General features: G+C 47.3%; 3 protein-coding genes and 3 non-coding genes across 11 annotated transcripts; 4 read left to right on the forward strand and 2 right to left on the reverse strand.

The window, feature by feature from the left end:
* The first annotated feature begins 1428 nt into the window (after positions 1 to 1428).
* On the forward strand, positions 1429 to 1500 carry TRNAH-GUG (transfer RNA histidin (anticodon GUG)). Its single transcript has one exon. It is a non-coding gene; the product is annotated as a tRNA-His (tRNA).
* Positions 1501 to 4544: 3044 nt separating this feature from the next.
* LOC109734168 (uncharacterized) lies at positions 4545 to 5998 on the forward strand. The gene is made up of 3 exons (XM_020293383.3): positions 4545 to 4678; positions 4770 to 5006; positions 5076 to 5998. Exons 1-3 carry the CDS (start codon positions 4625 to 4627, stop codon positions 5811 to 5813), a joined length of 1029 nt encoding a protein of 342 aa, XP_020148972.1. The 5' UTR covers positions 4545 to 4624; the 3' UTR covers positions 5814 to 5998.
* A 203-nt stretch (positions 5999 to 6201) lies between these two features.
* TRNAH-GUG (transfer RNA histidin (anticodon GUG)) lies at positions 6202 to 6273 on the forward strand. Its single transcript has one exon. It is a non-coding gene; the product is annotated as a tRNA-His (tRNA).
* Positions 6274 to 7351: 1078 nt separating this feature from the next.
* Positions 7352 to 7840, reverse strand: LOC141025847 (putative UPF0481 protein At3g02645). Its single transcript, XM_073501773.1, has one exon. It carries the CDS (start codon positions 7838 to 7840, stop codon positions 7352 to 7354), a length of 489 nt encoding a protein of 162 aa, XP_073357874.1.
* A 9103-nt stretch (positions 7841 to 16943) lies between these two features.
* Positions 16944 to 22309, forward strand: LOC109734177 (gamma-tubulin complex component 3). 6 transcript variants are annotated; one of them, XR_012187249.1, is made up of 8 exons: positions 16944 to 19368; positions 19465 to 19778; positions 20508 to 20562; positions 20660 to 21079; positions 21379 to 21474; positions 21573 to 21631; positions 21763 to 22064; positions 22175 to 22309. XR_012187249.1 is itself a non-coding variant. In XM_040392014.3 (2 exons), the coding sequence occupies exons 1-2, from the start codon at positions 17186 to 17188 to the stop codon at positions 19718 to 19720; spliced, it is 2439 nt and encodes an 812-aa protein (XP_040247948.1). In that variant the 5' UTR covers positions 16944 to 17185; the 3' UTR covers positions 19721 to 19927. The 6 variants fall into 6 exon arrangements, 1 of the variants encoding a protein (XP_040247948.1); XR_012187250.1 differs by lacking the exon at positions 22175 to 22309 and having other exon boundaries at positions 20660 to 20711; positions 20936 to 21079; positions 21763 to 22144; XR_005759422.3 differs by lacking the exon at positions 22175 to 22309 and having other exon boundaries at positions 21763 to 22144.
* Positions 22310 to 23837: 1528 nt separating this feature from the next.
* LOC109734167 (uncharacterized) lies at positions 23838 to 25515 on the reverse strand. The gene is made up of 4 exons (XR_012187253.1): positions 25368 to 25515; positions 25198 to 25244; positions 24572 to 24762; positions 23838 to 24323 (listed from the first exon to the last, which is right to left on the reverse strand). It is a non-coding gene; the product is annotated as an uncharacterized protein (transcript).
* Between the last annotated feature and the right edge of the window lie 1974 nt (positions 25516 to 27489).

Raw genomic sequence — 27489 nt, forward strand, 5'->3', positions numbered from 1 at the left:
AAGAGAACGGTCCGGCAGGCGCTGCTTGAGGGGTCATGGTTCAAGACATCACGGGAGACCTCTCTTTTACAGCACATTTGCAACTCATACATCTGCAGCAGGCCGTGGCTACGGTCGCAAGGAATGAATTGGAGGACGATGTCTTCAGTTGGCCCTGGAGTGCAGCGGGATCTTATAGCGCAAAATCCACTTACAAGATGCTTTGCCAGGGCATGACTCAGTTTGCCGCTGCTCAATGCATCTGGAGCAGTTGGGCGCCACTCAAGTGCAAAATCTTCGCTTGGCTTGCCTCCCAGTACCGGCTTTGGACATCAGACCGAAGAACGAGACATGGATTACAAGAGACAACTTCGGCATGCTATACTTGCTGCCAAGAAGAGGACACAGCAGATCATATCCTAGCTCAGTGCGTTTATGCGAGGCAAGTCTGGAGTGGCTGCTTCCAGTTCCTGCAAATCAATATTCAAACCCCAAGCCCTGAGGACACATTCATGGAGTGGTGGGACAAGACACGTAAATCCTTTCAAGGCAAGGTCAAGAGAGGTTTCGACTCATTCATCATCATGACTGTGTGGCATCTATGGAAGCAAAGGAACGCAGGAGTGTTCAACCGGAATGATCAAGTTCGTTCGGACACAAGCCTAGTTCAACCAATCCATAAGGAGATCAAACTTTGGAGGAAGGCGGGTATAAGAGTTGAGGGACTAGATAGATTTGTGAGAGAGTAGTTTTTTGTTTTTTCTTGGAGCCGGAGCTCCCGTGTAGGCATTCTCGTCTAACATGGATTTTTGTAAACATTATTTTTCTCTTCTATAAAAATATGGTACGTCATTGGCGTACTCTTAAAAAAGAAGTGCTATGCACACGACATACTTTAAACGATGCACACATGATGGTTAAATTTGACCGGACATACGTATGATTGAACACGGCGTCGTCCGCTGGATTAATATGCCGTGCATAGATCGTGCACTTGTATCGTGCATGGAGCAGTATAATAGTGGTTTGATTTAGAGTAACTTCTTACGTTTTTATGCACTAAAGCGTTCCCCTCCGCAAAGGTTAACAATCACCGGTGCATTCCACTCTTTGCAAAAATACATTATGCATATCTGTTTTCGGGCTATGCGGCTTCATATCGATCTTGAGTACTTGCATGTGAACATCTGGAACGCAACACGGAGCACATGAATTTGTAGGCTGGTAATTACGTGTTCGCAATGCAAAAGCAATTAGTCCATTGTGCGTGATCAGTGTGTACAGGGACATGTACGATTAAGTGTGGTGATTACTTGCTGCCATGCTGTTCGCGATGGAAGTCACTGGTCACCAGGCAACGAACTGTTAGCCTCCCTTCCGTAGAGTCAAAACTGAGAAGGGAGACAACGCGCGATAGTACAAAACTTTGTGTAGAACTTCACCATCAAAGTGGCTGTAGTTTAGTGGTGAGAATTCCACGTTGTGGCCGTGGAGACCTGGGCTCGAATCCCAGCAGCCACAGTGTACTTTTTTTTTCTACTTTTGATGTTACGTACAGTAGAAACAGCATCGTTTGCAGATTTGCTCAAAAAGAAGAAACGATGGGCCAAAATGACTAAGCAAAGAGCAAAGCCCTTCAAAATAGCCCAGCAATCACAAGTTCGTTTTCCTTTTCTTTTGATCATTTTCTAGGCGTTTTATGAATCAAAAGAGAAGAGGCCAAATCTTACGGCAGAAAATAACAGTTTGTTTTTACGCCCAAGTTCAAAAAAATAGCCAAATCTTACTGTAGAAAACAACAGTTTGGCCAAAATGACTAAGCAAAGAGCAAAGCCCTTCAAAATAGCCCAGCAATCACAAGTTCGTTTTCCTTTTCTTTTGATCATTTTCTAGGCGTTTTATGAATCAAAAGAGAAGAGGCCAAATCTTACGGCAGAAAATAACAGTTTGTTTTTACGCCCAAGTTCAAAAAAATAGCCAAATCTTACTGTAGAAAACAACAGTTTGGCCTCTTTTGATTCATATAAAACGCCTAGAAAATGGAGACCAACTAGTTAACGAGCGCTCCTTTGGAGCCTCGTAACGATCAGCGCCACTTGGCGCGCTCTAAGCCATTTGTCACGTGTCACACTCTGGACGCTCTCTTCGCATTTTTTTTCGCACGCGTTTTCAACCTTTTAAACATTTTTTCGGTTTTTTTTGACATTTTGGTTTTTCCCCGGTCTTCCTTAGCTTTTCGATCAAAATAAAAATTCAAGAAAAAAAATTGGCGCGAAAAACGTGTGTTTTTTTCTTTCGCGAGAGTCATAGTTTTTCTTCCATGAGAGGCACGGTTGTGCTTTAGCGAGAGTCACAGCCGTGTCTTTCGGAAACGGAAAAAAAGCGTTTTCTGTTTTTTTTCATTCACGAGAGTCGCGGTTTTGCTTCCGCGAGAGGCACGGTTGTGCTTTCGCGAGAGTCACGGCCGTGCCTCTCAGAAAGGGAAAAAACACGTCTTCTGTTTTTTTCTTTCACGAGAGTCACGGTTGTGCTTTTGCGAGAGTCACGGCCGTGCCTCTCGGAAAGGGAAAAAAACACGCGTTTTTTGTTTTTTTCTTTCGCGAGAGTCACGGTTTTGCTTCCGCAAGAGGCACGGTTGTGCCTTTCGGAAATGGAAAAGAAATGCGTTTTCTATTTTTTTTTTCTTTCATGAGAGTCACGGTTTTGCTTCCACGAGAGGCACGGTTGTGATTTTGCGAGAGGCACGGGCGTGCCTCTTTCGGGAAGGGAAAAACCCGTGCTCCCGGTTCTGGTTTTTTGTCCGGTTTTTTTCGTGAAAAAAGAAGTTCGTCAAAATCTATCAACATGGTATCTAGTTTCGAAGATCTCGACGCGAGGAATCCAACGGTGAAAACGGTTCAAGATTTTGATGCACGATTTAAGAGATAAAACGTTTTGAATAAACAGATCTATGAAAAAAGAAAAAACTTTCAGGTTGCGACAAGTGGCGCGGTGCATGTGCGCCACTTGTCGCGACCCGAAAAGGTGGAGTGTTCTTTGCAAAGAGTACTCCTTAATTGGTGATTTCATAGAAAATGATCAAAAGAAAAGGAAAACGAACTTGTGATTGCTGGGCTATTTTGAAGGGCTTTGCTTGGTCAATTTGGCCCATTGTTTCTTCTTTTTGAGCAATCTGCAAACGATGCTGTTTCTACTGTACGTAACATCAAAAGTTTGTCTCAAAGAAAAACGTTACATCAAAAGCAAAAAAGAAAATGTAAACTGTGTCAACAAGTTCATTTTTCTTCCATTTGGCCCTTTCAAATATGTTAAGGCATCTCCGGCGCCGATTCTAAAAAAGGACACACTACCCATGGATTGTACAAGGATAAGGCAATCTCTTGCCACACATCAGTGAGAAGAAAATAACACACCGACTCAAACACACAATCAAATCCAACACAAAGGGTATTCTTGAACTGACCAACTGCACTGCATCTCAACAACCTCCAGTCACATTCAAAAGAGCAACAACACCAAAAGCACTCTCCTGAGGATGCACTAACCATTCCTAATTGCCGAAAAGAGTTGGCAGATTGATGATGAGACTCGGGCAACCTCAAGAAAGTCATCGTCTTGGAATCATCTACAGTGGCGTATATAGCACCTCGAATGACCAAATCCAGAACAACGGTGAGCGCCAAAGGTACGCAAACAAGGACCTACAAACTGTGTCTCCGAAACAATGCTCCCAACACAGGAATACGATCGAGGATGCCGCCATCACCGATCTAGAATCAAACTTACATTCAATCGAATGGTAGCCCACCTGCAACTCTACCCGCTGGAATGGGGCACACTTTTCGAGTTTATTCACTCTGCCGCCACCGCAGCACCTCACGGAAGAAGCTTCATCGTCACACTCCACCAACACCACCACATCGAGCCACCACCGCAACCACCTGCACCAGCATGGTGCCAAACAACCATCGAGGTCCGATGTCACCATGCCTGTTGGCAGCCTCGGTTGAAGCCCCTTCGGCCAGATCCAGAACTAGATCCAGATCTCGAGACCCTAGGTCGCCGCTGACATGAAGGCACCACCACCGGAAGGAGCACACGCCACCACCGCCGCCAAGGAGCTGAGCCGCCGTCGGAGCTTCACCCACATCACGCCACCAAGAACTTCGACGGTGGAGCACCGCCCTAGTCGTCGGTGAAGAGGGGGCTATGCCCGAGAGAGGCCCTGCCGCCAACGACACTACCCTAGCTTCGCTCGGTGGTGGCCCTCGGCGACCGCGATGGAACGGGTAAGCGGGGGTTTTTAGATTAAAATTCAGATCACTCCCCTTGTTTCTTTGACTTAATATATCCGCTGGATATATCATCGTTTCAGGTTTTCCGCGGCCTGTGCTCTCCTCGTGACCCCACGTGCCGGCTCCGCCGCGAGACACCTTGCACGACACACGTCGACCGACCACCTCGTTGCGCGCCACACCATGTCGGACCCAGACGCTTCCGGCGGCCACGTACCCGCGCACGTGTAACGGCCTCAGCGAGCTCACCGCCGTAGTTTAAGAGAGCATCCGCCGGCCGCACCAACCTCAGCACGAACACTTCACTGAATCTTCATTCACACTCTGCAGCGAGCAAGCATTGAAGCACCATGGGTCAAGGCACGGAGGTGAAGACCAGGGAGGACCCCAAAGTGGAGATCCAGGTCAAGCAATCGATGGATTTTAACCTGAAGTAGTTAGTCCTCTGCAGTAACATTGGCAATGGCGACTGATTGATGCAAGCTTCGCGTGCAGGAGAAGGGCGAGGTGTTCTTCTTCTACCGGCCCAAGGTGGACAAGGAGGAGGCGCACAGCCCCGACGACGTGCAGCGGATGTACGTCGTGCTGCGCCCGGAGTCCGCCCCCGACCGCGCCGTCGAGGAGAAGCAGGCGCCGGACTCCGGCAAGGAGGGCAAGAAGAGGAAGACCCGTCACGGCGGCGATGAGAAGGGGCAGGCGGACGGCGGCAACGAAGGCGGCCACGGGAAGGAGGTGATAAACGAGATCGTTCATTCTCTGTCTGAGAAATCTGCACATTGCTCACCGTTTAGTTCTTTGCAGGAGGTGAACGTGGAGGAGAAGCCGCTGCTCCGGCTGATCGTGATGGGGAAGAAGAGCCTGCCGGACCCGGCGAAGCACGGCCGGCCGTTCTGGGGCTACGTCGACCTCGTCACGACCGACATCGAGGACGTCAAGGACGCGCTCAAGGGGGCGGAGTACGACACGGCGACGCGCGGCAAGCGGCACCAGTCCGCGGCGAGGGCGATGGGCGAGGGCGTGTACCGCATCGTCAAGCACGAGGGCCGCGGCGGCCGCCCGCACACCCACCTCGTCTACAAGCTCGAGCTGCCCTCGCGCGGCGAGGGCGCCGTCGGGGAGCCGCAGGAGGCCATGAACGTGGAGCCGGAGGCGTCGTTCCTGGTGCAGATCAAGAACCCCGAGCAGCGCGGCGGGGGCCGGGGCGGGGGCGGAGGCGGCGGCTTCGGCGGGCTGCAGGGCAAGCGGAAGGCCGCGTTCCCGGAGCACCTGCAGGGGCGGTTCGGGAGCAACCGCTACGCGCCGGCCGACCCGCCGGACCTGCTCAACTACGAGGGGTGCGAGCTGCTGCTGATCTCGGCGTCCGACGACGTGGAGGAGGAGCTGGGCCTGGAGCTGCAGACGGAGACGGAGGAGGAGACGGGGGAAGGCGCTGGTGATGGCGGCGAGGGCGGCCGCGCCTGGGCCGGGTGCTCGGACCTGGTGAAGATGTTCGGCGAGGTGGCCGACGTGAAGCCGCTGCTCAGCGGGAGCTGGGACTAGTTTAAGGTTCTAGCTCAACTAGCAGCAGTCCAGTAGACTACTTAGCGAGGCTAGCTAGGTAGGTCACAGAGGAGGCCAGGTTGTGTAGCTTGGCGGAAGCTCGCTCTGCAGTCTGCAACTGTAACGCGTTGTTTCCATGTATCGGGTATCGCAGCAGTGTTCAACTATTTGTGTGCCAATCCGAAGCATGGACGCCAGTCGACTTCATTTCCATCGCTTGTTGCAGTGTGATCTTATCCATACTTGAGTATCTGATCACCTGGATGTTTGGCATTGATTTATAGAGCTCACGGAGTTTTAGGTTTGCCATTGCAAACACTCAATCGATCACTTGGCCAACTACTGTTACCTGGTCAAGATAACCAAATCAACTGGGGGTACATAAACAGTGACTGTAGTTTAGTGGTGAGAATTCCACGTTGTGGCCGTGGAGACCTGGGCTCGAATCCCAGCAGCCACAATCTTCTTTTTCTTTCTTTCCTTTTTTGCATTTGCATATGTTGTCTTTGAAATATCGATATTTTTAGGTTAGCATTTTAACTATTTCATACTCCCTCCGTCGTAATGCACCGAGTATACTTTTTGTCAGAAGTCAGACACTAGAAACTTTGATCATGTTTATATACCAAAATATGTACACTTAAAATAGCAAATGCATATCTTTTTGGCAAAAGATAATAACAGCAAATGCGTATCACTGAAGATACATCATCACGTAAATTTTACGTTGCATATGTTTGAATTATATATATGAATAATTATGATACATCATCGTGTATATTTTTATGTTGTATATGTTTGAAATTATATATACGAATAATTCTTTTAGTAAACTATTTTTTGTTGGTTTGATTTTTCAGAAAATCCAACACATTACATTATAGAACTCAAGAAGTATTTGTTATTGCTTAGAAATAGACACTCAAGCCGGATCGCATGCGCGCTCTGGATGTGTTTCACCATTACGTGGTCCGAACGTGTTTCATCATTATGTGCATTGTCTTCAACTAGCACATATGCCCGGGTGATTGCAACGGGAGATAAAATTATCATGTATTTAAGTTTGGTGAGAATTGTATGTGCAATTAGAACATCGTGTGCATCTCTATGTAAAAAAATATTACCACATATAAGAACATATGTAAAATACTCTTTCAGTCCAGTAATAAATTGTACTAAATCAACCACACTTATTTTGGGACGGAGGGAGTACTAAACAATTACATAAGAATTTTTTTTAATTATCTATGTGTAAAATAGTCAAATAAAGCTAGCACATACTCCCTCCGTCCGGAAAAGCTTGTCCCTCAAATGGATGTATCAAGCATCAAGTTAGTGCTAGATACATCGAAAATTATCTGGCGTGGACGAGCTCGCTCGCTCCTGGTATCGCCATGCGTTCGTTCACTTCGGGATTTGGGACGTATGTAGTATTACCGGACGCGGACGCGGTGTATTTAATGCGTGTACATAACGGACAGAGACGGAGTGGGACACCCTGACCCCGATATGACGGTGACGCTGTCACCGAACCACCATCAGAAGCATGTGTAAATGGAGCTGAAGACCTGCAACGTGGTGAGCAGCAGTATGCTGATGGCGGCGAGGAAGGTGAGAATCTTCCATGAGCTGAGCACGTACTTGTGCATGAACCGCTTCGTCTTGACGCGCCACCGACCATCGTAGTAGCGGTTCACGTCCTCGATAACCTTGTCCATGGTCGGCACCTTGGAGTGCTGCACCGACCGGCTCATGCCGTTGCACGGGTTGGCCCCTTCGCTGTCCCTTTTCTTCATGTGGTTGAGCACGATGCCCCGCTTGCGGAGCAGTGCAACGTCGTCGTCCGTGTCAACGATGCCGTTCATGAGCTCCGTGTACCGGGTGAGCACCAGCGGGCCTGACGCGGCGGATGACTCGAAGGCGATCAGGTTCTGGAGCACCACCTCTGTGTTGCCGTCGAGGGTCACCGCGGGGAGGTAGAGTGTCGCTGTCTTGCGGTTGAATGCGATAGTTGACGCACTAGACATGTTGCCGTTGGTGGACGCAAACTTAACGCCGGAGCTAACCAGCTCGAACACCGGTGGGATCGTGATCTCCTACTGGTTGGCGCCGGCAGACATGAAGGGCTCAACATGCATACTAGGTATACCGGCGAGCAGCTTCCACGATGCCTTGACCACAAGCTCAACCGGCTTTATCACCTTGCCAAGGCGACCACCCTTGAGCTTCAACGCGATGAACTCGAACAGTTGCATCATCACGTGCTCGCTGCCGGTGCCAGTGCAAGGCTTCTCCTCCTGGCCTTGGCTGCCCCCGCCCGGTTGCTGCTCCTCAGGGACAGAGATATGCACTTCGATTTCTCCGAAAAACAGCAGGGTGGTGTGTGCATTCTCCGTGTCAGTGAGCATGGGCACCGCTGGCACGACCAGGTGGTAAAGCAGCTCGAGCAGGTGCGCGTGCTTCGTGACATCGCATGAGGTCGCCCGCGGTGGGAGCGGATAGTGCCGATCGACGTCCAAGCGATGAAGACAGCGGATTGTGTGCCCAAGTTGCGGGAGCAAAACTGCGGCACACGACCCACCAGGAGCCGTGTCACAGATTCACACAGCTTTGTTCAACTGTCTAAATGAGTTCTTTGCGAAATGACTTTGTTCAGCTGACAGATGGAAGCGCAAGTTCCCGAAGATAACCCGTGACGTCTTCACAAGGTAAATGAATGTTTGTAAGTTTCCCAACGTTTTTGTAAGTGGACGCCTGGGAGACCCTCCATCAGGAGGTGGCCAAATACCAGTCGAGGTTCTTCTGGGCTGGTGAGGGCGACAAGCAGAAGTACCATATGGTGAGCTGGCCCGACATTTGCAAACCCAAAGACCAGGGTGGCCTTGGGATCCTGTCATCCCGACGCATGAACATTGCCCTCCTGACCCGATGGTTGTGGCGTATTGCCAATGGGGAGGGAGGCCTCTGGCTCACCATCATCCGTAATAAGTACCTCCGTGGCCAACCTCTTGCCTTTTGCCAACGTACGGGTGGATCCCAGTTCTGGCAGTCCGTGATCCAGCTTCTGCCCGTACTACGCATCGGCACATCCATCTCGGTTGGCTCCGGGGCCTCGACCTTGTTCTGGTTCGACCGCTGGCTTGGGGACTCCCCCCTGGCTGCGCGATTCCCAGAACTATTTGCCATTGCGGCTGACCCTCGGGTCTCTGTCGAGACGGCCCTTATTGACTTAGGGCGTCTCGCCTTCCGGCGCCCCTTTGGCCCCCTCGAGGTGGCCGCCTGGGACTCCCTCCTCCAAGACATCGCACTTATGCCGATTAACGTCGAGGAGGACCGGGATGTTCTTTCCTGGCGCCTCGAGCCCTCTGGTTGTTTCTCCACGAAGTCCCTGTACGGCGCCATTGCTCCCTCGACGGCCCCGGAACCATTTAGCCTGATCTGGGACATCCGACTTCCGCTGAAAATCAGGATCTTCCTGTGGAAATGGATCCGTGGACGCCTCCCCTCTGGGCTTGAAGTCCTCAAGCGTAATGGCCCGGGTGATGGGATGTGCCCCATCTGTGGCACGATTGAGGATGCTAACCACATCTTTTTCTCGTGCCACTCGGCCCAGTTCCTTTGGGCCTGCTTCCGCGAAACGGTTGGCGGACAGTGGTGTAATACCAACTTCCCCGACCTGCTTGCCGAGCTCAACGCTTTCCCTACTCGCTACCGCCATATTAGATGGTTGTGCGTTGGGGTTCTCGCCTGGACGCTTTGGAACATTCGCAATAAGCTTGTTATTCAGAAGGTGCCTCTCCGACGTGCGACTGACGCAATCTTCAAATTGTGTGGCTACCTGCAGCTTTGGCGGCCGCTTAGCCGCCCCCAGGACCGGGACGTCATCACCACCCTCCTCTCCGATCTCCGCTCGATGGCGCTCCGCGTGGCTCCCCCGCTACCGTCTCCTCCTCCTGAGCCTGACTAGACCGCCTGGCGGCTGTATGGCGTGTGTGTTTTGGGTTTAGGGCTTGTTGTGCTGTGCCCTCAGCATTGACCCTTTCTTGTACCTTTTGTTCCTGTGGACTTTCGTGTGTGTGTGCGTGTTTTTGTGTTGGACCTTGTTGGATGCTTGTGGTTCGGTTGGCTTTATAACATAAAGCGGGGCGAAAGCCTTTTTCGGTAAGTGGACGCCTGGTGGAGATGACATGTTTGTTTGCCTAGTCCGGAATGTGTAAGCTCCACGCGATTGGGCAGCACGATGGGGACAAAATGATGTGGCCACTGAATAAGGTGATAGAGTCTGCTATGTTTTTTCATAATCTTGTTGTTAAACGGGATGCTGTTTTTTTTTTGTTCCCAAGATAGATGTTATTTGCATGCCGCTACCAATGAATTATGCAGAAAAACTTGGTCACTTTCCGTCAAACAGCTGTTTTTGAGGTATTTCGTCTGCGGGATGAGCATGAGAATTTCGTGGCTGACGATGTGTTACGGGCTACTCTGGAAGAAGGCAAGGGATGATGGATATGCATTGCTATGTCTTTTGTGGAATTTGCTTTTTCAACTAGGGAGGACTGGGTATTGGGGCTGACCACATCTAGCCATCTAGGTCTCTTGAATAAAAGCATGTAGTGTTTGAACTAGGGATTTATGATGTTTTTAAATGTCTGGGCGTATTTTATGTATGGAGGCCAGCGCAATCGATTGGATCTTTTCGATTGTTCTCACCATACAAATCACCAAATTGTGTTTTGTTAGAGGCAGGATTGTTTTATTTTCCTTTCGCGATGCTTGTGGGGGCGGTGATGAGAATGCTTTGCAACAGTATTGGGTGGTAGTCACACGGAAGCATCTTTTTGAAGTACACCGTCGAGAAATTTATTTTTTTTAATCAGAGGCAAAAGATTTGTCTTGTCGATAAATTAGAGGAGAATAGAGTTACAGAGTGTTACAAAAGCCCGAGAAAATGGCATGACAATTACTCGCGTAACACAACTGTCCCTAATTTTTTGGCCTCTGTTGTAACCCAAAAGTTTGGCCTCGTCAACAATAAGCTTTAGGAGGATTGGCGGCGGTCGAGGAATGTCTTTTGTTTATATGCACACCGGATGAGCAAGGCATGCAACTGATGCAAGTATCTAGCCTTCTTTTTACTTGTCGGAGCTATTACAATGAGAAGGAAGGAAAAACATTTCTAAAATTGGGTAGAGTTTTTTTCATGTGTTTTTGGTGGGGACGCTAACTGAGGTATTAAAAAGAAATTAAATTGTGTGTTTGTTAATGGAAAAATAAATTATTGTGAGCTTACTATATTTTTTTCATGTGAATTTATGTGTCATGTACTATTCTTTTGGAGGAAGTGGCATAATCAATTTACGGAAAGCTAATACTCCCTCCGTTCCAAATTACTCGTCGCAGAAATGGATGTATCTAGAACTAAAATACATCTAGATACATCCATACTTGTGACAAGTAATTCGGAACGAAGGGAGTAGATGTGTAGTTGTTTTTCTAAAAAGTTTTCTCCTTTTTTATTTATTATCATGTCTATAATTTTGTTGTTTGTCGATCTTTTTTCTACGTGCGTACACCACATGCATTGCAGTGGAGTGCTATTTTTTTGGCCTTATTTGTTTGTTCAACAGAATGGGGGAACTATTTGAAAGTGCTACACTGAATTTTTATAGGGTTGTACTAGCATCTCACACGTAGGCATCTCTGTTTTGTAGACATAGCTCCGTCTTCCCCAAGATTGTCCATAAGTTTGCAATGTTTTCGGCCAAGAATCTGAAGGTGGATGGTACTCCATATTTTTGCAATGATTTTCACCAAAAATCGGAAGGTGGCTCCATTTATTTGCAACGCTTTTGACCAAGACTCCGAAGGATGGATACCATGGGGTGTGGTTAGCAGGCAGCGTATGAGCAACATCTTTAATGTGAGTTATTTCTTTGACATTTTTTTAATTCAATAAAAAAATCACATCAGCACGGGCCAAATATTTTTTTTTGAAACATGGCCCCTTAAGTTCCGATTCATTAAAAAAGTAGAATAGAGTTGTCCGCTTAATTTACGGAAACCCGATAAAAAGCGTTACAACACATCCTCAAAAGGGCACCCGGTGATGCACGTGCAAAATGTAATTGTTATTTATGTTATTAAACTAAGTTACTGGTACTAGGACAATTCCGAATTGTCATTCAGATGATAGCATACCAGTCGATTACACGGCGACAGGGCCGAATAAACTTAGTATTTGTCTTAGCCCATAAACATATAGTCGTAGCATAAGTCTTTTAAACGCGACAGGGTTACATAAGCAGAAACAAAGTTGAGCTGATATAGTTGCGGCATAACTCTTATCTGCCACCTAAACCATTTGCTATTTGGCTTGATAATTGAACTGGGGATGCTGGCTTATTCGACCAATCCACGCCTACTCCAGGATTTGACCTGTACCAATGGAACAACATCATCATGGACTGCTAACTACCCGTTTCTTACACGCCGCCGTCTGCGTATGCCACTGTTTTCATGGGTGTAGCCGACCAGTCTATCTACGGTCGCATTCAATGCAGCCCTGGAACGCGTCGTCCAACAATTCGTCCACTTACCAGGAGCACACGAGCCCGTCCACGCCATCGCCGTTCTCTAGATACATCCATTTGATAGACAAGCTTGAAACAACCTTTTTTGGACGGAGGGAGTATACCGGTACATCGCAGTCAGTTCTTTTTGTTTTATATTCAATTCTTAAACAATTATGCATTTCAAAGTCTAATCAACTACAACCGCCCAAGTAAAATGATATGTTTGGTTTCCAATGCTATAGTTTATATTTATTATCTATTTTCTCTAGGAAATACTTGATAGTAGATAAAATCAACCAGTACATATCTAGAGCATGGGTTGAACCACTTATGTGGTTGTGTATGATGTCATACAATATCCATTTTCAGGGCATCATACAATGTATATGTTATTAAAGAAAGATAACTAGCAAAGTGGAAGAGATGTACTTGTTTGGCGTCTTGACAGCGGTAAGCAATTAGATGCAAGGAGGTAGTATTGGTGGCTGTGCCTGGGGCATGCTAGGTCAAACTAAACTGGTGAGGGAGCTTCTGATTGAATATGGTGCTAGAAAGACTGATAACTTGTCATGTGTACTTGGCCTAGATCATTTTGAGGCGTTCGCACACCTTCCCGGTCTCCTTGGCGTCGAGGTATGTCGGAGGCAATCCCTGTGCATCCACTCTTTCAAGGAGTTCATTGTATCTCCATCGTCCTTCTTGCAAAATTCTTTTCCTACAGCTGAAAGGTTCCTTGTTTATTTCAATGTTCAAACTCGTTAACTGCTGAATTATATGAATAGCCTGTAAGAATTTATCTCTCTTGATTAAAGCATTGACAACTAAATCAAGAATATCTTCTTATGTGAAAGAACCTAATGCATCTTCAAGCATGTCCAAATACACTCTTAATACTAAGTTACTAACTCCAATTTTCTCCTTCTGACCAGAAGATTCAGAAGTACTACCTCTGTTTATTTTTATAAAACGTTTTAGACTTTCAGACACTGTTGAAAACAGCACAAAGCAAGTTGTCTGAACGTCTTATAAAAACAAACGGAGGGAGTATTTGATAACATGAAGCTGAAGGAGTCAAACACGTAGACCTTGCACGATCAAAAAATAGCCACTAATTTGTTGAGGTGGCCAGCTTCTAAATACATCCGGATAATCCGACAAACATTCCATTTGCGCCAGTTAGAGCCTTGTTATCACCCAGCAAGAGAAGCAATGCTTCGGTTTGGCTGAGCATCTGAACATGTGCAAGTATGGGTTGAGAAGGAGCAACATCAATCAGGAAAAAGCCGGATGAACAAATTCGTTGCAATCTCTCATGTCTGTATAAGCAACTCAGACTTAATCTTAATTCTTGCAAAAGAACAAATTCATTATAACCTTAAAATCTGATCCTAAACTTGCTGAGCAACACATGCACGTACACGAAGGCCGATCCTTGATTTATTCCTATATTGGCTAGATGCTATGTACAAAAGGAAACGATGCTTGCCAGAGAAAAGGACACGTACATATGAAACCCAAACCTGACGAATGTGGCCAGACACGAGCAAAGATGATTTCGTTCTGTGTGTTCAACCCGAGCACCTCTGTAGTCTTATCCATCTGACCAAATCTTGCACGCGTAGACTATGGTGATGCAGCAACACCACACACACATGCTTTGCAATTGCTCGACCATGGCCTCTTCACCTGGCCACACCTCCGTCTACACCATCCGCCATCATCACCCTCACCTGTGGTGCTAGACCATGGCCGTCGATGGGGGCGGCAGATCCCACATGCCGCAGTCGATCCTGTCATGCAGCGTCGTAGGGCTTGATGTGCCGCAGCTGGCCACAAGAAGGAGGCCGATGCGGAGTTTGCGGCGTGTTCCGCGGGTGAGATCGAGGGATCGGGCACGGCCGCACGGGGCAAGAATCAAGCGGAGGGAAGAAGGAAAAGAGAAAATTGGGTTGGGGACGGGACAAACATGGACCGGTAGCCCACCCGTGCGTTGCAGATAGCTCTAGTCGTCGGATTGGACATATTTTTTTTACGCATAATATAGGACAAAGCGGACGAAAATTACTGGACCAAACCAAAAATATTAACTTTCTTTAATAGTAGGTATAGATACGGGCCGGTCCGGCGACCAAGTCCGTGAACTTTTTCGCAAACCAAAAAAAACTGGAGGATTGCGGGCGTCTAGACTGTCACCGCATTGCTCTGGCTTACCCAATAACCTCTCCCACCTCTCTCGCACTTTCGTCCAATGCTGCAACGCTTGCTGCGCCGCATTCATACCAGGCTAGAGCATACCACTGCCAACATTGATGTCGAGCGACATGACCGAACGGGAGGGCGAAGCTGACTGACGCTACCTCTCGGGTGTAATTGCTTCAATGCAAACGTCGCGTCTGGAGAAACCAATTCCAGCCACTGCCCCTGCATTGAAGCGGGCTGATCAGCCCTTTCACATGACCTGGTCGCGGCTATTAAAATCATGCGCTGACGATGCACATATCCACACTACCTCCTCTCCAAGCCCATCCCCCTCTCTGAGCCCCTCCTCCTTCCCGAGCATCTTCAACTCCTGCGATGCCGAAGTCCTGGTTCTCCGCGTCGACAAGCGGCGATGACAACGATAGTTATTCGCCAGGCGGTTCATAGCGTTGCCGCCCTCGCTCGCTGGGCCCCTTGTCCACGGCGGCCTGCTCCTCAGGCAAGGAGGAGATCATCAGCTCCTCCGGTGACGAGGATGACCAAGTGCCGCCGTAAGAGTACCAGTTGTAGCAGCAATTGTGCCTCCTTGCGGAGGCGGCTTTGACGGACGAGGAATTCTTTTCGTCAGATGGAGCTCATGACGGAGCGATTCTTTCGTCAGATGGAGCTCATGACGGAGCGATTGCTCCGTTAGATGGTCCCCGCACCACTGTCGCCGCCGCGTGCGGTCAAGAAGGAGCCGCCGTCCCCGCGCTGCTACTGTGTGAAGCGGGAAACGGTGTCCCCTCTCCGGTGGGTGAAGTAGGACCCCCCCCCCCCCCCCCCCCCGCGCCGCCGCGCATAACCGCGACAACGTTCTAGATCGAACGATGTGTCAAGGAGAAGCAGTCGTCCCCGCCAGGCAACCGCGACGTCCAAATTAGTGAACATGGCAAGGCCGCTGCCAGTGCTCCGCGTGCGTCATCGGCTTTGGCTGCGACAACCCTCTGCACCGCACAGGAGGAAGGGGAGCGGCTCCTCCGCGAGAGCCAGGCTGCGGCCGAACAAGGCTGCCGCGACCCACTGACGCCCTACCATCGCTGGAGGGACGACGACGGCGGCACTGCCAGCGATGGCGGTGCGGCCGGGCAGGGTGACCACGCATACGAGGTGGTCAGCTGGTACAAGCTATAATTTTTAGTTTATCTCCGAACTTTTGAATGAATTCTGACGTGTTTGCTTAAATTTGTCCGGTTATTTTATGTTTGAAATGTATGCTGATAGCCTTGGATGGTCAGCTCCTGCATCCGTGTCCGCGGACTGGTCCTCCCTGTCTGTGGACGGGTACGGTGTCTGCAGGGGTGGTGCTATGGGTTGTGACATGGGTGGAGGCAGGGGTGGTTCTATGGGTAGTGGCATGGGAGTAGGCCATGAAAACAATGAATTCAGTGGTGGCAGTGAGGCCAATTATGGCAATACAATGTTCCAAGCCATGGAGACAATGTAAGCACAAGTGCCAATGAAGGTGATGAAAATTGAGAGGCTATGCACTTTGCTCAATGCAATTTTGTTTGTGTTGGTGATGTACTATGCTTGTGGTTTGCATTTGAACTTGATATGTGGATTTGAGTTGATTTTGATATGTGTGCAATCATTTTTCGAAAGTTAAAAGTTTATCCATAGTTCATCATTTGTTTCAAAACATACGCAATTATGGAGAAGAAATTATGGTGCGGCTATCGTATTTTAGGACAGCTGCTAGAGCAATGTTGCCCTATTTTAGGACAACTATTCAAGATGACCATCTTTTCTTGCCCAAAATTCACCTTTTGGTGCCCGAAATTTTACTCACTTTTTGGTGTTCTAGAACAGGGTTGTTGTTGGAGATGCTTTAATTGAGCTCGCATCTCTGTGGTTTATGAAAACACCACGGCTACCTGCATTGTTTTTGAGCCATTAACATCTATGGCTCGACTGAGACTGGATGAGTGGATACATATCAGAAATCATATTTTGCACATAGTTTGATAGACTGTATTAGGTTGCCTGCATTTACCAGAAATCATATTTTGCACAAAGTTTGATAGACTGTATTAGGTTGCCTGCATTAGGAGGCAAATTTCCCCGGTTGATTGCACACATTCGGCCTAATTTGACTTGATTAAGAGTTAACACTACATCGGTCGAGTACATATGTATAGATCCATTCGTCTATTTTGAAATTTTTTTGAGTGCCGAGTCTATTTTGATCTTTTTTTTAGATCGACCGACGGACGGACAGAGTAGAGCATCCAGATCGACGGCCCAAGGAAACGACGGGCCTCCGCACTATCGTGCCTAGCCCACGACATGAAAACTCGCTTCGCCAGCCCAATGCACCGATACCTCTCACGCTCGTCCCTCTCTTCTCCTTTCTTTTCCCTCCTAAAAAAAACCCAAATCGACAGAGAGACGCCATGGCGATTCAGTTCTAGCTAGCTAGGTCTTCCTCCCGATTCCCCTTCCCTCTCGGCCGGCTTGGACTGCCGCGCCAGCTGCTCGCCGCCGCGTCTGACCCGCGTGCCGCCGCCGGCCCCTTCCCGCGCCGCACCCGAGAGAACCCTAGCGCCCACTTCCTCCCCGATGGACGAGCACCAGGCCGGGGATCTCGTCAAGGAGCTCGTCCTCCGCCTCGTCCCCGCCGACTCCGGCGGCGCGCTGCGGTTCGCGCACCGGCTGCTCTCCAGCCGCCTCGCCCCGGCCGTCCTCCCCGACGAGCACGCGCTGGCGGAGTCCGTCAAGCGCCGCCTCGCCGCCTCCGGCCGCCCCGACGACGCGCTCGCCTTCGCCGAACTCCACTCCAAGCTCTCCGCCCGGTCCCGCCCCGCCTCCCTCTGGCCGCTCCTCTACCTGCTCGACTCGCTCTCCTCCCACCGCCGCGGGGCCGCCTCCTGCCTCCCCGACCTCCCCACCGCCGCGCCGCCGAGGCAGGCCTCGCGGGCGCCCGGCACGCCGGCCGGCGGCGTGGCGCTCGTCTCCAAGGACCCGGACAACATCCGCGAGATCGCGCTGCGGGAGTACACCGAGCTGGTGCTCGACGAGACGGAGGTGTCAGAGGCCACGCTGGTGCGCGACGTGCTCTACGCCTGCCAGGGCATCGACGGACGCTACGTTCGGTACGACAAGGCCAGCGACACCTACGACCTGCCCGCCGGAGTCCACGTGCCCAGCTCCACTCGCACCCTGGTACGCAAGCTGTGCGAGGTCGGCTGGCTGTTCCGCAAGGTGCGAGGCTTCGTTTCCGACAATGTGAGCCGCTTGCCCTCTCATGCCGCCGCCGAGGTCGGCACTGTTGCTCAGGCCTTCTGCTCAGCTCTACAGGAGGAACTGTCTGATTACTATAAGCTGCTTGCAGTTCTAGAGTCGTACTCGTTGAACCCGATCCCAACACCTGGGTCTGATTCGGGTGTGTCAGGTAATTACCTCTCGCTGCGGCGTCTTGTTGTGTGGCTTGCTGAGCCTGCGGTGAAAATGCGCTTGATGGCTGTCTTGGTGGATGGATGCCGTGGTTTGAGAGGTGGTGGAATGGCTGGTGCGATCCACGGGCACGCACAGCATGGGGATCCCATGGTTCAAGACTTCATGGGCCGCTTGCTGCGGCGAGTCTGCTCACCACTCTTTGAAATGGTCCGAAGCTGGGTGCTTGAAGGTGAATTGGAGGATGTATTTGGCGAGTTCTTCATTGTTGGGCAGCCAGTTAAGGCTGAATCTTTGTGGCGGGAGGGCTACCTTATTCAGTCTGATATGCTACCGAGTTTCATTTCTCCGGTGCTGGCACAAAGGATCCTCAGAACAGGGAAGTCAATCAACTTTCTCAGAGTTTGCTGTGATGATAATGGTTGGGCTGAGGCTGCCACTGAGGCTGCAGCCTATGTTGGCACCACAACAAGTCGAGGTGGGCTTGGCTATGGGCAGATTGATGCTTTGGAGGCATTGGTGGTAGAAGCAGCCAAGAGGATTGATCAACGTTTGATGGATGTGATCCATAAGCGATACCGATTTAAAGACCATTGTCTTGCTATCAAGAGATATTTGCTTCTTGGGCAGGGTGATTTTGTTCAGTATCTGATGGATGTTGTTGGTCCAGAGTTGTCAGAACCAGCCAATAGAATTAGCTCCTTCCACCTTGCTGGCTTGCTTGAAACTGCAATACGTGCGTCTGATGCGCAATATGATGACCGTGACATCTTGGACCGGATAAGAGTAAAGATGATGGATCACGGAGAAGGTGATCGTGGCTGGGACGTCTTCTCCTTGGAGTATGACGCTAGGGTCCCTCTGGACACGGTGTTCACAGCTTCAGTCATGAAGATGTACCTCAAGATATTCAACTTCCTATGGAAGCTTAAGCGTGTTGACCATTCTCTGACTGGAGTCTGGAAGACAATGAAGCCTAATTGCATTGTTTCTTCTCCATTCTACAAGGAAGGGACAAGCATCAGGGCTCAGTTTGTTTCAGTTCTTCGGAAATGCCAAGTTCTGTTTAATGAGATGAACCATTTTGTGACCAACTTCCAGTACTACATTATGTTTGAGGTCCTGGAGGTTTCCTGGGCCCGTTTTTCAGAAGAAATGGATGCAGCAAAAGATTTGGATGATCTTCTCATGGGACATGATAAGTATCTCACTTCAATTGTGGAGAAGTCCCTCCTGGGTGAGCGGTCCCTGGGAATTTTGAGAAATCTATTTGCTTTGTTTGACATCATATTACAGTTCCGCAGCCATGCTGATAGGTGGTTTGAACGGATATATGAGTTGCAACTAAGGTTAGATTATTGCAGAAATAGCTAATGCCATCTTTCCCTCAAAATCTCATCACATCTACCGTTTGATTTACTTTTAAGTTCTCCTTTGTACTGCAGGGGAAAGAGTAAACCGAAAACAAAATCCAAGGAAACAGGTTCATGGCTGGAGGGGGGCAGAAAAGCCATGATTCAACTCGCAGGGGAACTATTTCGGAAAATGGGTGAAGATTTGGATAGCATTGCGAAAGATTATACAGCTTCTCTCGACTCATTTATCTCCCAGTTGCCCCTGCAGCAACACGTTGATTTGAAGTTCCTTCTCTTTCGTTTGGACTTCACTGAATACTACAGCCGTGTTTCGTCCAACAAATGAAATGAGTGTGTGCTTCTAATGCGGAAGAAATAGGTGTTAGATACACTTTTTGGTTGGGGTGGGTGCTTATCATTGATCATTATCTGATATTTCTCGCCCACATTAGTTAGTACCTTTTCTAGTTTTAGTTCATCTTTTTGGAGTATATTTGAAGTGCTGGTATTTGCTTCTCAAGATGGCTTTGGTAACACTGAAATATCTTTGACTTGTGACTGGATTGATTATTTATGTATTGTGAATTGAGGGCCAGCATGTTCTCAAATACTACACTTGGTACTTCCACCTCATAATTTCACAAAAAAGCAATGCATCTGTTTGTTACCCAGATCATGCTTCACACAGACCTCATTCTATCATATGTATTGCGTCATACATTTTTTTCCTTTCTGCCTTTCAAAGGAATATAATGTTCACTCACTGCAGTTCTACAGTTGTGTATTGGTAACTCTCTGCCGTCATATTTCTTTATGAATCCACGACTGATTTCAGACTACTGTGTAGTATTGATAATTCTAGAAGGTGTTTTGCTTATGAACATGACCGCGACAACTGATCTCAGACTTACTTTCTTGGAATTTGATAAAATAAACTATTTGCTAGGTGCGTTTCCCAGGACAATTTAGTTTCAGCATATGATATATCTCTTCGGTATTTTGGACTATCTGTTTGGTACAGCTGGTGCCTGGTGGTGCTACTTTGTATCAGGGTGGCACTTACTGCTGTTCCTAGTTATGCTTAACCAGTAGATACCCCTGTAAATGCGTCCTAAACTGTCTCCATCTTGCAGGCTCATGAAAAAACTGATGAAGCAACACTCTAAAATCCAGGATGTACATGAACAGGTAAGAACAGCTGCAAGGGATGATTGAATTCTGTAGGTGGATTGATTGAACGATGAGACTAGTCTAACTCTTTTGCTTTCTGTTGCTGCTAAAACAGTTGAAAAGGAAGTTATGATCTCAAAGCTAAGCCTAATGATGAAAGTGTATCAGTTATGTCATCTGACGCACAGATTGTTGATTGGCAAGGAAATGATTATCTTTCTAATTTCTAAATATATACTCCCTCTGTCAGGAAATACTTCCATTTTTATCCATTTCTCCGATAAGTATTTTCGGATGGAGTATTTTGTTAGTACTACTCAAGTATTGTATGTTACTTCCTTTCTGAGAGTTGCTGTTTTCCTCACATTTTGCATGAATCCCTTCCAACCAGTACATGAAATGGAGGAGCATCTCAAGGGGAAAGTGAAAGAAAGGAATCAAATAATAGCAGATGAAAATCAGAAGCTGCACGCATTGAGGTGAACTGCAGTGCCTTGAACCTAGAGAAAAGAAAGTAGAGGCAATGATCGCTGAGGTGATGTTCTTTATTCTGAATATATTGCTGGTTCAAACTTAAAATCCTTTTAATATGAGAAACATCATTAAATTGGTGATTCTTGTGAGGTCTTATTACTCACAAGAATTAAAATCACGGCACTTATTTTGGAACGGAGGGAGTAGTATTTATTGCCGCCTGTTCGTGCAGAAGTACGATACTAGCTGTCCATCTCTTTGATAGTTAAAGCCTGCAGGTTTAGCTGCATTATGTTAATTGTATCTTTTTTTTCTCCTGAAAATAACTGACATATCACGTTTCTGTATATCACCACATAGGCTTCGAATTTGTGTTCGGAAGCTGCTTCAGTAAGGACTGCTGCCACAGCAGAACAGCAGAAGATTCACGCAAAATTCAACAACATTGTGAAGGCGGTACGTGTCAGCTAGAAGACTGTTTTGTAAAATAATCAATAGAGCATGCATCTTTTCAAATATATCTGTAGGTGCTAATATATTGATTCTTTCTGTAGTTCAACACCTACATGGATAGCGTTGGCCCTTTCCTCGAGCAAGTCTAGGAGATTGGCAGGTTAGATCACCGAGCTCTCAAGGCCATCTAAATACCTTTCACGCTTAATAGAAGCACCTACCTGTGAGGCTGTGACTAGAAGCCAGACTGAATATTGCCCAAGTCGATATTTGACCTGTTTCATAATGTAGGCCAGCAGCTGAGGATTTCTGATCGAATGATCCAGTTTGCTGTTTCCGAATGTGGAGGCAACTGGCAGGGGATGGAGCCTCTGTTCCCGACCCATCTGCCGCCGTCACAACAAAAACCACGTCCAGAGCCAGTGCAATGAGCAAGAAGTCGAGGGCTCGGAAAAGGACATGAGCTGTGGTTCTTACCAGTGCATGGAGGGAAAACCCAGTAAATATCTCTGTTTATGTGGGCATGGTGCTGTAGTGGTGCCTCTAGCTGCTATTTATGCGCTGGTTCGGTTCGGGGCTAGTTATTGATCGAGGTAACCGAATGCTGCCGATGTTATTTTCTACTCCTTCCATTCGGAAATAAATGACGTGGTTTTAGTTTTTGACACTTCAATCTTTTGCTTCGGTTGTGACTTGTCATCAGATACGATGGCTTTGTCGTCTTACCGATACAATTGGAACCTGACACTCTTCTTTCGTTGGGCAAAGTGAGGGATTTATGTCTATACTTCAAACATCATCATGCATTATATTAGAACCAACTTCTGAATTCCTGAAACTGAATTTGGAACCACACATAATTTATACTTCATCACATCCAGAATGCTTGATGCTATTATTTCTGGTAGGGATGAAGTTTTCTCCAGCCACTTTTGGCAACATTTCTTCCGGTTAACTGTCACTCACTGAATATGAGTAGCGCTAGCCACCCAGAGACAGAGGGATTAAACCAGTGTCTGGAAACTTACTCGAGATGTTCCCACAAATGGGACCATTGGTTGCCGTTAGCTGAGTTCTGGTATAACACAAGTACTCCCTCTGTAAACTAATATAAGAGCGTTTAGATCACTACTTTAGTAATCTAAACGCTCTTATATTAGTTTACGGAGGGAGTAATACTTGAAGATTACACAAGTAATACTTGGAGATTCAACCGTAGGTGCAAATGACAGTTGCTCGGAGGACGGATAAAAATTTGGCGTTCAATTATTTTGACAGTTCGCTTATACAGAGAGCAGTAAAATCCACCCTGTGGTCCATGTATCTGTTTTGAAGAAAGCAGTGCCACCGTTTCGGGAGGTATGTCTGGATCTTCATGAAATTTGTACCAATACCGATCATGTTGCTCAGCCGATAAATGTCCACGATCGGCGCCAGGTACAACAAGATGACGGTGTGTTAACGCAAGTGTTGGTCCATAGGGGAGGCCTGCCAGATAAATGGGCGACCTATACCAAAATCTTCAGTTATGTCCACAGAAGTAGTTCCATCTTGGTGCCCGCCTAATGCTGGGAAAGTTAAGTTGAACTGCATAGATAGTAGTAGTGGTAGTAAAACTAGCACGTACGATTGCCGTGTATCAGGAACTATATACCGCCTAGTGTGCTGCTAGGGATGTCATGACCGTGACAATAACCACCCGTTTTCTTGTCTCAGTGCACTTTCTTCACCCATGGTGAAACACTCGGGGACCAGATAGCCCCTCGACCGTGATGTGCTTCAACTACAATAGTGTCTCTCACAAACAGGCACATGTACACAAACACTTGACACGAACTTCATGACTCACCCCGCCTTAATTAGCGGCATCATGTTGCCCGTCTCATATCGGCATTTCACTGACTATGGCGTAATCGAAGCCAACATCTCACCAATTTCGTACAACAATGATTTCACACTGTCGACATGGCGACCACACACCATATCACACTGGCCTTGCGCCAACACACGGCTTCATTATCTGTCTAACTCCCCGGAAGATGATCTTGACGCACTCCGCCGGACGACGACCGCCGCCCTTGCTAACAATAGTGTGCTCGCCGTTTTTGCCTTGTCGCTCCACCATACTATGATCTACCCCCGTGAGGCGCTAGCATGAGTGACCTCTCCTGGACATGCACGACTTTAAATCTTGGACCTCACCCCCGCATGGGTTTGCCAAGGATCCATCACATCGAAATAACACTAACTAGAGTAGACCACTCGTGTTGTAATTTGAAACATACACAAACATATACTCCCTCCGTTCCAAATCGACGAGTAATTTGGAACGGAGGGAGTACCTGCTATGATCATGATTTGGAAGCTAACCAAATCAGCAAGCTCGGATTATTTTCCAAATTCCAATAGATATTACTCCTTACTCTTTGCGAATGAGTTGTCATGTGTGACGCGCTATGTATGCCAAGCTGTAAATCTTAGTCGATGCTATCATCTTGTCTTTCTCAGAGAGTTAAACACACTATTGTTGTGTGAAAATAGTACAGGCACGAAAAATGTATAGCCCAGAGACAATGTACGTAGCATTTAAATGGCGCGTCGCAGCACCCATGATCAAGCTAGCCTTAGGAGAATTTTGGCCCTCACGGCAAATGTCGCAGCGCGCATGATCAAGCTAGTCTTGGGAGAATTTTAGCCCTCACAACAATAAGCTCACACTTATACACTATATTCTTCACTGCATTGATTTCGTAGGCTACAGCCTTGATGTTAAATCACCACCCGGAAACATCGGTTGAAGAACCTCTTGAGGTGACAAGATCCAAATGGACTTCACGATGATCGCAAACTCCCTGCAGCATCAATGCCAAAAATGTCAGGGTAACCGACCAGTATAATCGTTCATCATGAACAGTAAAAGAAAAGAGGGCAGTGTTCTAAACTTCTCATTTTTTCAAGGAAATATGCACACATTAATTTGTGTTTCGGTTGTATCAATTCCTGACATTTTTAACAGATTCTAGTTTCTCGGGGAATATTTGAGACAGGGAATCTTGAGAAGTTCATATTGCCATAGGCAGAAAGTTGACGGTGGACTTACTCCCATGGGCCATCACCGAGAAGTAGGAAGTCACCCTCATCATCCTGGTAGATACACTTCCAACCTATACTCTGTCGATCTTCGAGTTGCCCTTCCATGCCAAACATGTGGGCCAAAGCTTGATTCAGTTCTCCATATCCAGAGAAGCTACCAATGTCAATGGAACGGCTTATAGCCCCACGTTTGTGCACCTGACACACATAGGTTAGGATAACATGCAGAAAAATGTTTAAGAAGAACACTGTACTATCATTTGGCTGAGCAAATAGTCCTGATTTCCAACTTTCTAAAGCTAATAGCACAACACCCATGCGACAATGTTTAAGAAGAACACTGCACTATCATTTGGCTGAGCAAAAATCATCCATACCCGTTCTCATTTAAATTGTTTGGGCCAGGTCAACAGTTAGCGTGGCCCGAAGATGAATGAACCACCGGCACCAATTGAAGATCTTCATAGGAGTAAGGATATATTATTCCTAAATAATTTCCTTTTTCTTTACAGAAAATTACAGTTAAATACGCCCCTTATAGTCCTTATCGTAATGCCTCGCAAATTAGTTACTCTTATGAATCAGGAAACATATACTGCTTGAAAAACATAGTGTCGAGAGGAAAGAGCAAACCTTAGTTAATGGCATCCTCTGGCCAAGGGGCGAGGCGCCGGGAGTTTCTGTTCAACGAGGCGTCATCCTTAATTAGAGAATCGATGGAACCGAAAGCCCCGCCACCAAAAAACGGAATGGGCCGAGCAAAATGGAGGAGCGATGGGTGGGGGAGGGACGAGGTTTCTCACCTGACCACGGGCGGGCGGGCGGAGATTCGGCTGCCGAGCAGAACAGAGCAGAGCAGAGGGCGGAGGAGCCAAAGTGTAGTGGTGGTACACAACTACTGATCAACTGGCTCTTGTGCGGTGCGCGTAGGGGCACCCAACAATCAACAATGCGGTCGGCGAACAAGCACTTTGCCGTCCCATCGGTCAAATCGGCACACAGAATTATTGGTTCCCTCGTCAGGCCAGATCAGATACGATGTACTGTACCCACTCGTCGAAATAAATCACTTTTCTGAACGCGATGGTTGGTCGAGGGAAGTGGTATCCCAGCCCATCAGGTCTTAAGTTTTGATGCTCGCATAAATTCTGGTGTGTTAAAAAAAATCAGTTTTCTGAATAATGGCAGGCCAGGGCACGGGTTGGCCCAGCCGTAGCTCCGGCGCTGCACTATTTGTGAACCAACTTGTGGTTGGGTGGGTAAAGGACAATGATATCCCTAATCCATCAAAGTTAAAGTCTTGATGCTCACATTTTTCTGAATTTATTTTAGGATTTTCGGCGAGTCGCCTACATTGATTTTGTAATAATATAACCGAAAAAAAAGATTTTGTAATAATATGCCCGACTCGGTCTCTCGGAGGTGCTTATATGGATAGAGTGTGCATGCGTGCATTCATGGAGTGAATGTATGCGTGTATATATGAGCGCTTTGTGTCTGTACTATGTTAATAAAAAATCAATTTTTTAAGCACCGGCTCTACTTTCCTTTTTCACTCCGTACTACATTAGGCTTGTCTGACGCATAACTATTCGAAAGTTTGACCAAGTTTATAAAAAAAAATTCAACATTCTTAATACAAAATTGATATTATTAGACACATAGTAAAATAGCAAGGAATATACATGCAACACACGTTTCGTTGAAGTCAAATTGTGAATACTTAGATCACGTCTCAACTAATAGAATTAACTAGTTTTTGTGCATGTGAGTTGTTACACCATATCTAGTAAAGACAACAATAAATCATATATGTACATGATATTCATGTCACTGTTACTCATACCCATAACTTACCAAAGAGACCATCTAAATCTAATGAGAATTTCATGGGCTCTGTACCTCTCAATCATTGCATCTAATTCGTCTTAGCCCTTCCCGCCTTGTTTCCCCTCCCCTCCTATCTTGTCTAGTCGCCCCACACTTTCCCTTCTTTTCTAGGTGTGCACCCTACTCCAACAGCTCCAAGTGGAAATCCGCCTCACACAATCGACAAACACATAATATGAAGAATACCGTAAATCTACCATTACATTGAGGTTATGAGGTCAATTCAACAATTAGAAAAAGTACAATAAAAAATCTGGTGAACTATACTTAGGTCTCTAGTGTTGGAGTTGCAAGATCTATTTTCATCATTAGTGACATGGAATTATTGGAGTTAAAAAAATGTCCCTAAAAAAATATACTTATTGTTATCACAATAACTGGTTTGAACAAGCAATTTTGATTACTAATATTAGTTACTCAAAATATAGTTTAAGTGCAAGGTTGCAAAGTAAATGGATGTTTAGAAATTAGAAATGAAAACAACAAGTTATCCAAACTTAGAAATACCTGCAAAGGAGATTAAAAGTTGGCCAAAAAACATCATCCACACATCAGTTCAAGTGGCCAAGCAAGGAGTAAATACAAGAATAGCTTTATGTTATATTTGATGCTAATGTGTCCAAATAACATCTTGACCGACACGCGTCCTGCAACAAGAATCAGTTGTCCTACCGCAGGCCCTATCCACACGCCGGGTTGCGTCGATAATTAAGATAATGAAACCAGACAAGAGCTTTGGGCGTTTAATGACTACACCTCAGTTATCCCCAAGGATATGATCCATGTTACCCTACTGAACCTTACTGTCATCGGTGTTCGGTATAACACTTCACGGTCCCCTTGTTCCTAGCCTTACCGGTGATCGGTCTCCATGATCCTAGGTACCTGCAGGGATGAAGAATCGCGGACAAGACATGAGATATCTCATCACTGGTACATCGAGGTGCTATACAAACGGTTTTAACCCCTTTCCGTGATGGCGTTCTGAACCGTCGTCTAGTGAGTGACTGCGATGGGGGGGGGGGGGTCTTTCCC

The sequence above is a fragment of the Aegilops tauschii genome, chromosome 6 (genome assembly GCF_002575655.3).
Source record: "Aegilops tauschii subsp. strangulata cultivar AL8/78 chromosome 6, Aet v6.0, whole genome shotgun sequence".
Classification (NCBI taxonomy): domain Eukaryota; kingdom Viridiplantae; phylum Streptophyta; class Magnoliopsida; order Poales; family Poaceae; genus Aegilops; species Aegilops tauschii.

Excerpts from the sequence above, each read along its gene's own strand:
- LOC109734168 (XM_020293383.3), top strand. The coding sequence starts at position 4,625 with ATGGGTCAAGGCACGGAGGTGAAGACCAGGGAGGACCCCAAAGTGGAG. Across the intron at positions 4,679-4,769 it reads ACCCCAAAGTGGAGATCCAG|GAGAAGGGCGAGGTGTTCTT; the intron begins GTCAAGCAATCG and ends CTTCGCGTGCAG. Across the intron at positions 5,007-5,075 it reads AAGGCGGCCACGGGAAGGAG|GAGGTGAACGTGGAGGAGAA; the intron begins GTGATAAACGAG and ends AGTTCTTTGCAG.
- LOC109734177 (XM_040392014.3), top strand. The coding sequence starts at position 17,186 with ATGGACGAGCACCAGGCCGGGGATCTCGTCAAGGAGCTCGTCCTCCGC. Across the intron at positions 19,369-19,464 it reads ATATATGAGTTGCAACTAAG|GGGAAAGAGTAAACCGAAAA; the intron begins GTTAGATTATTG and ends TTTGTACTGCAG.
- LOC141025847 (XM_073501773.1), bottom strand. The coding sequence starts at position 7,840 with ATGTCTAGTGCGTCAACTATCGCATTCAACCGCAAGACAGCGACACTC.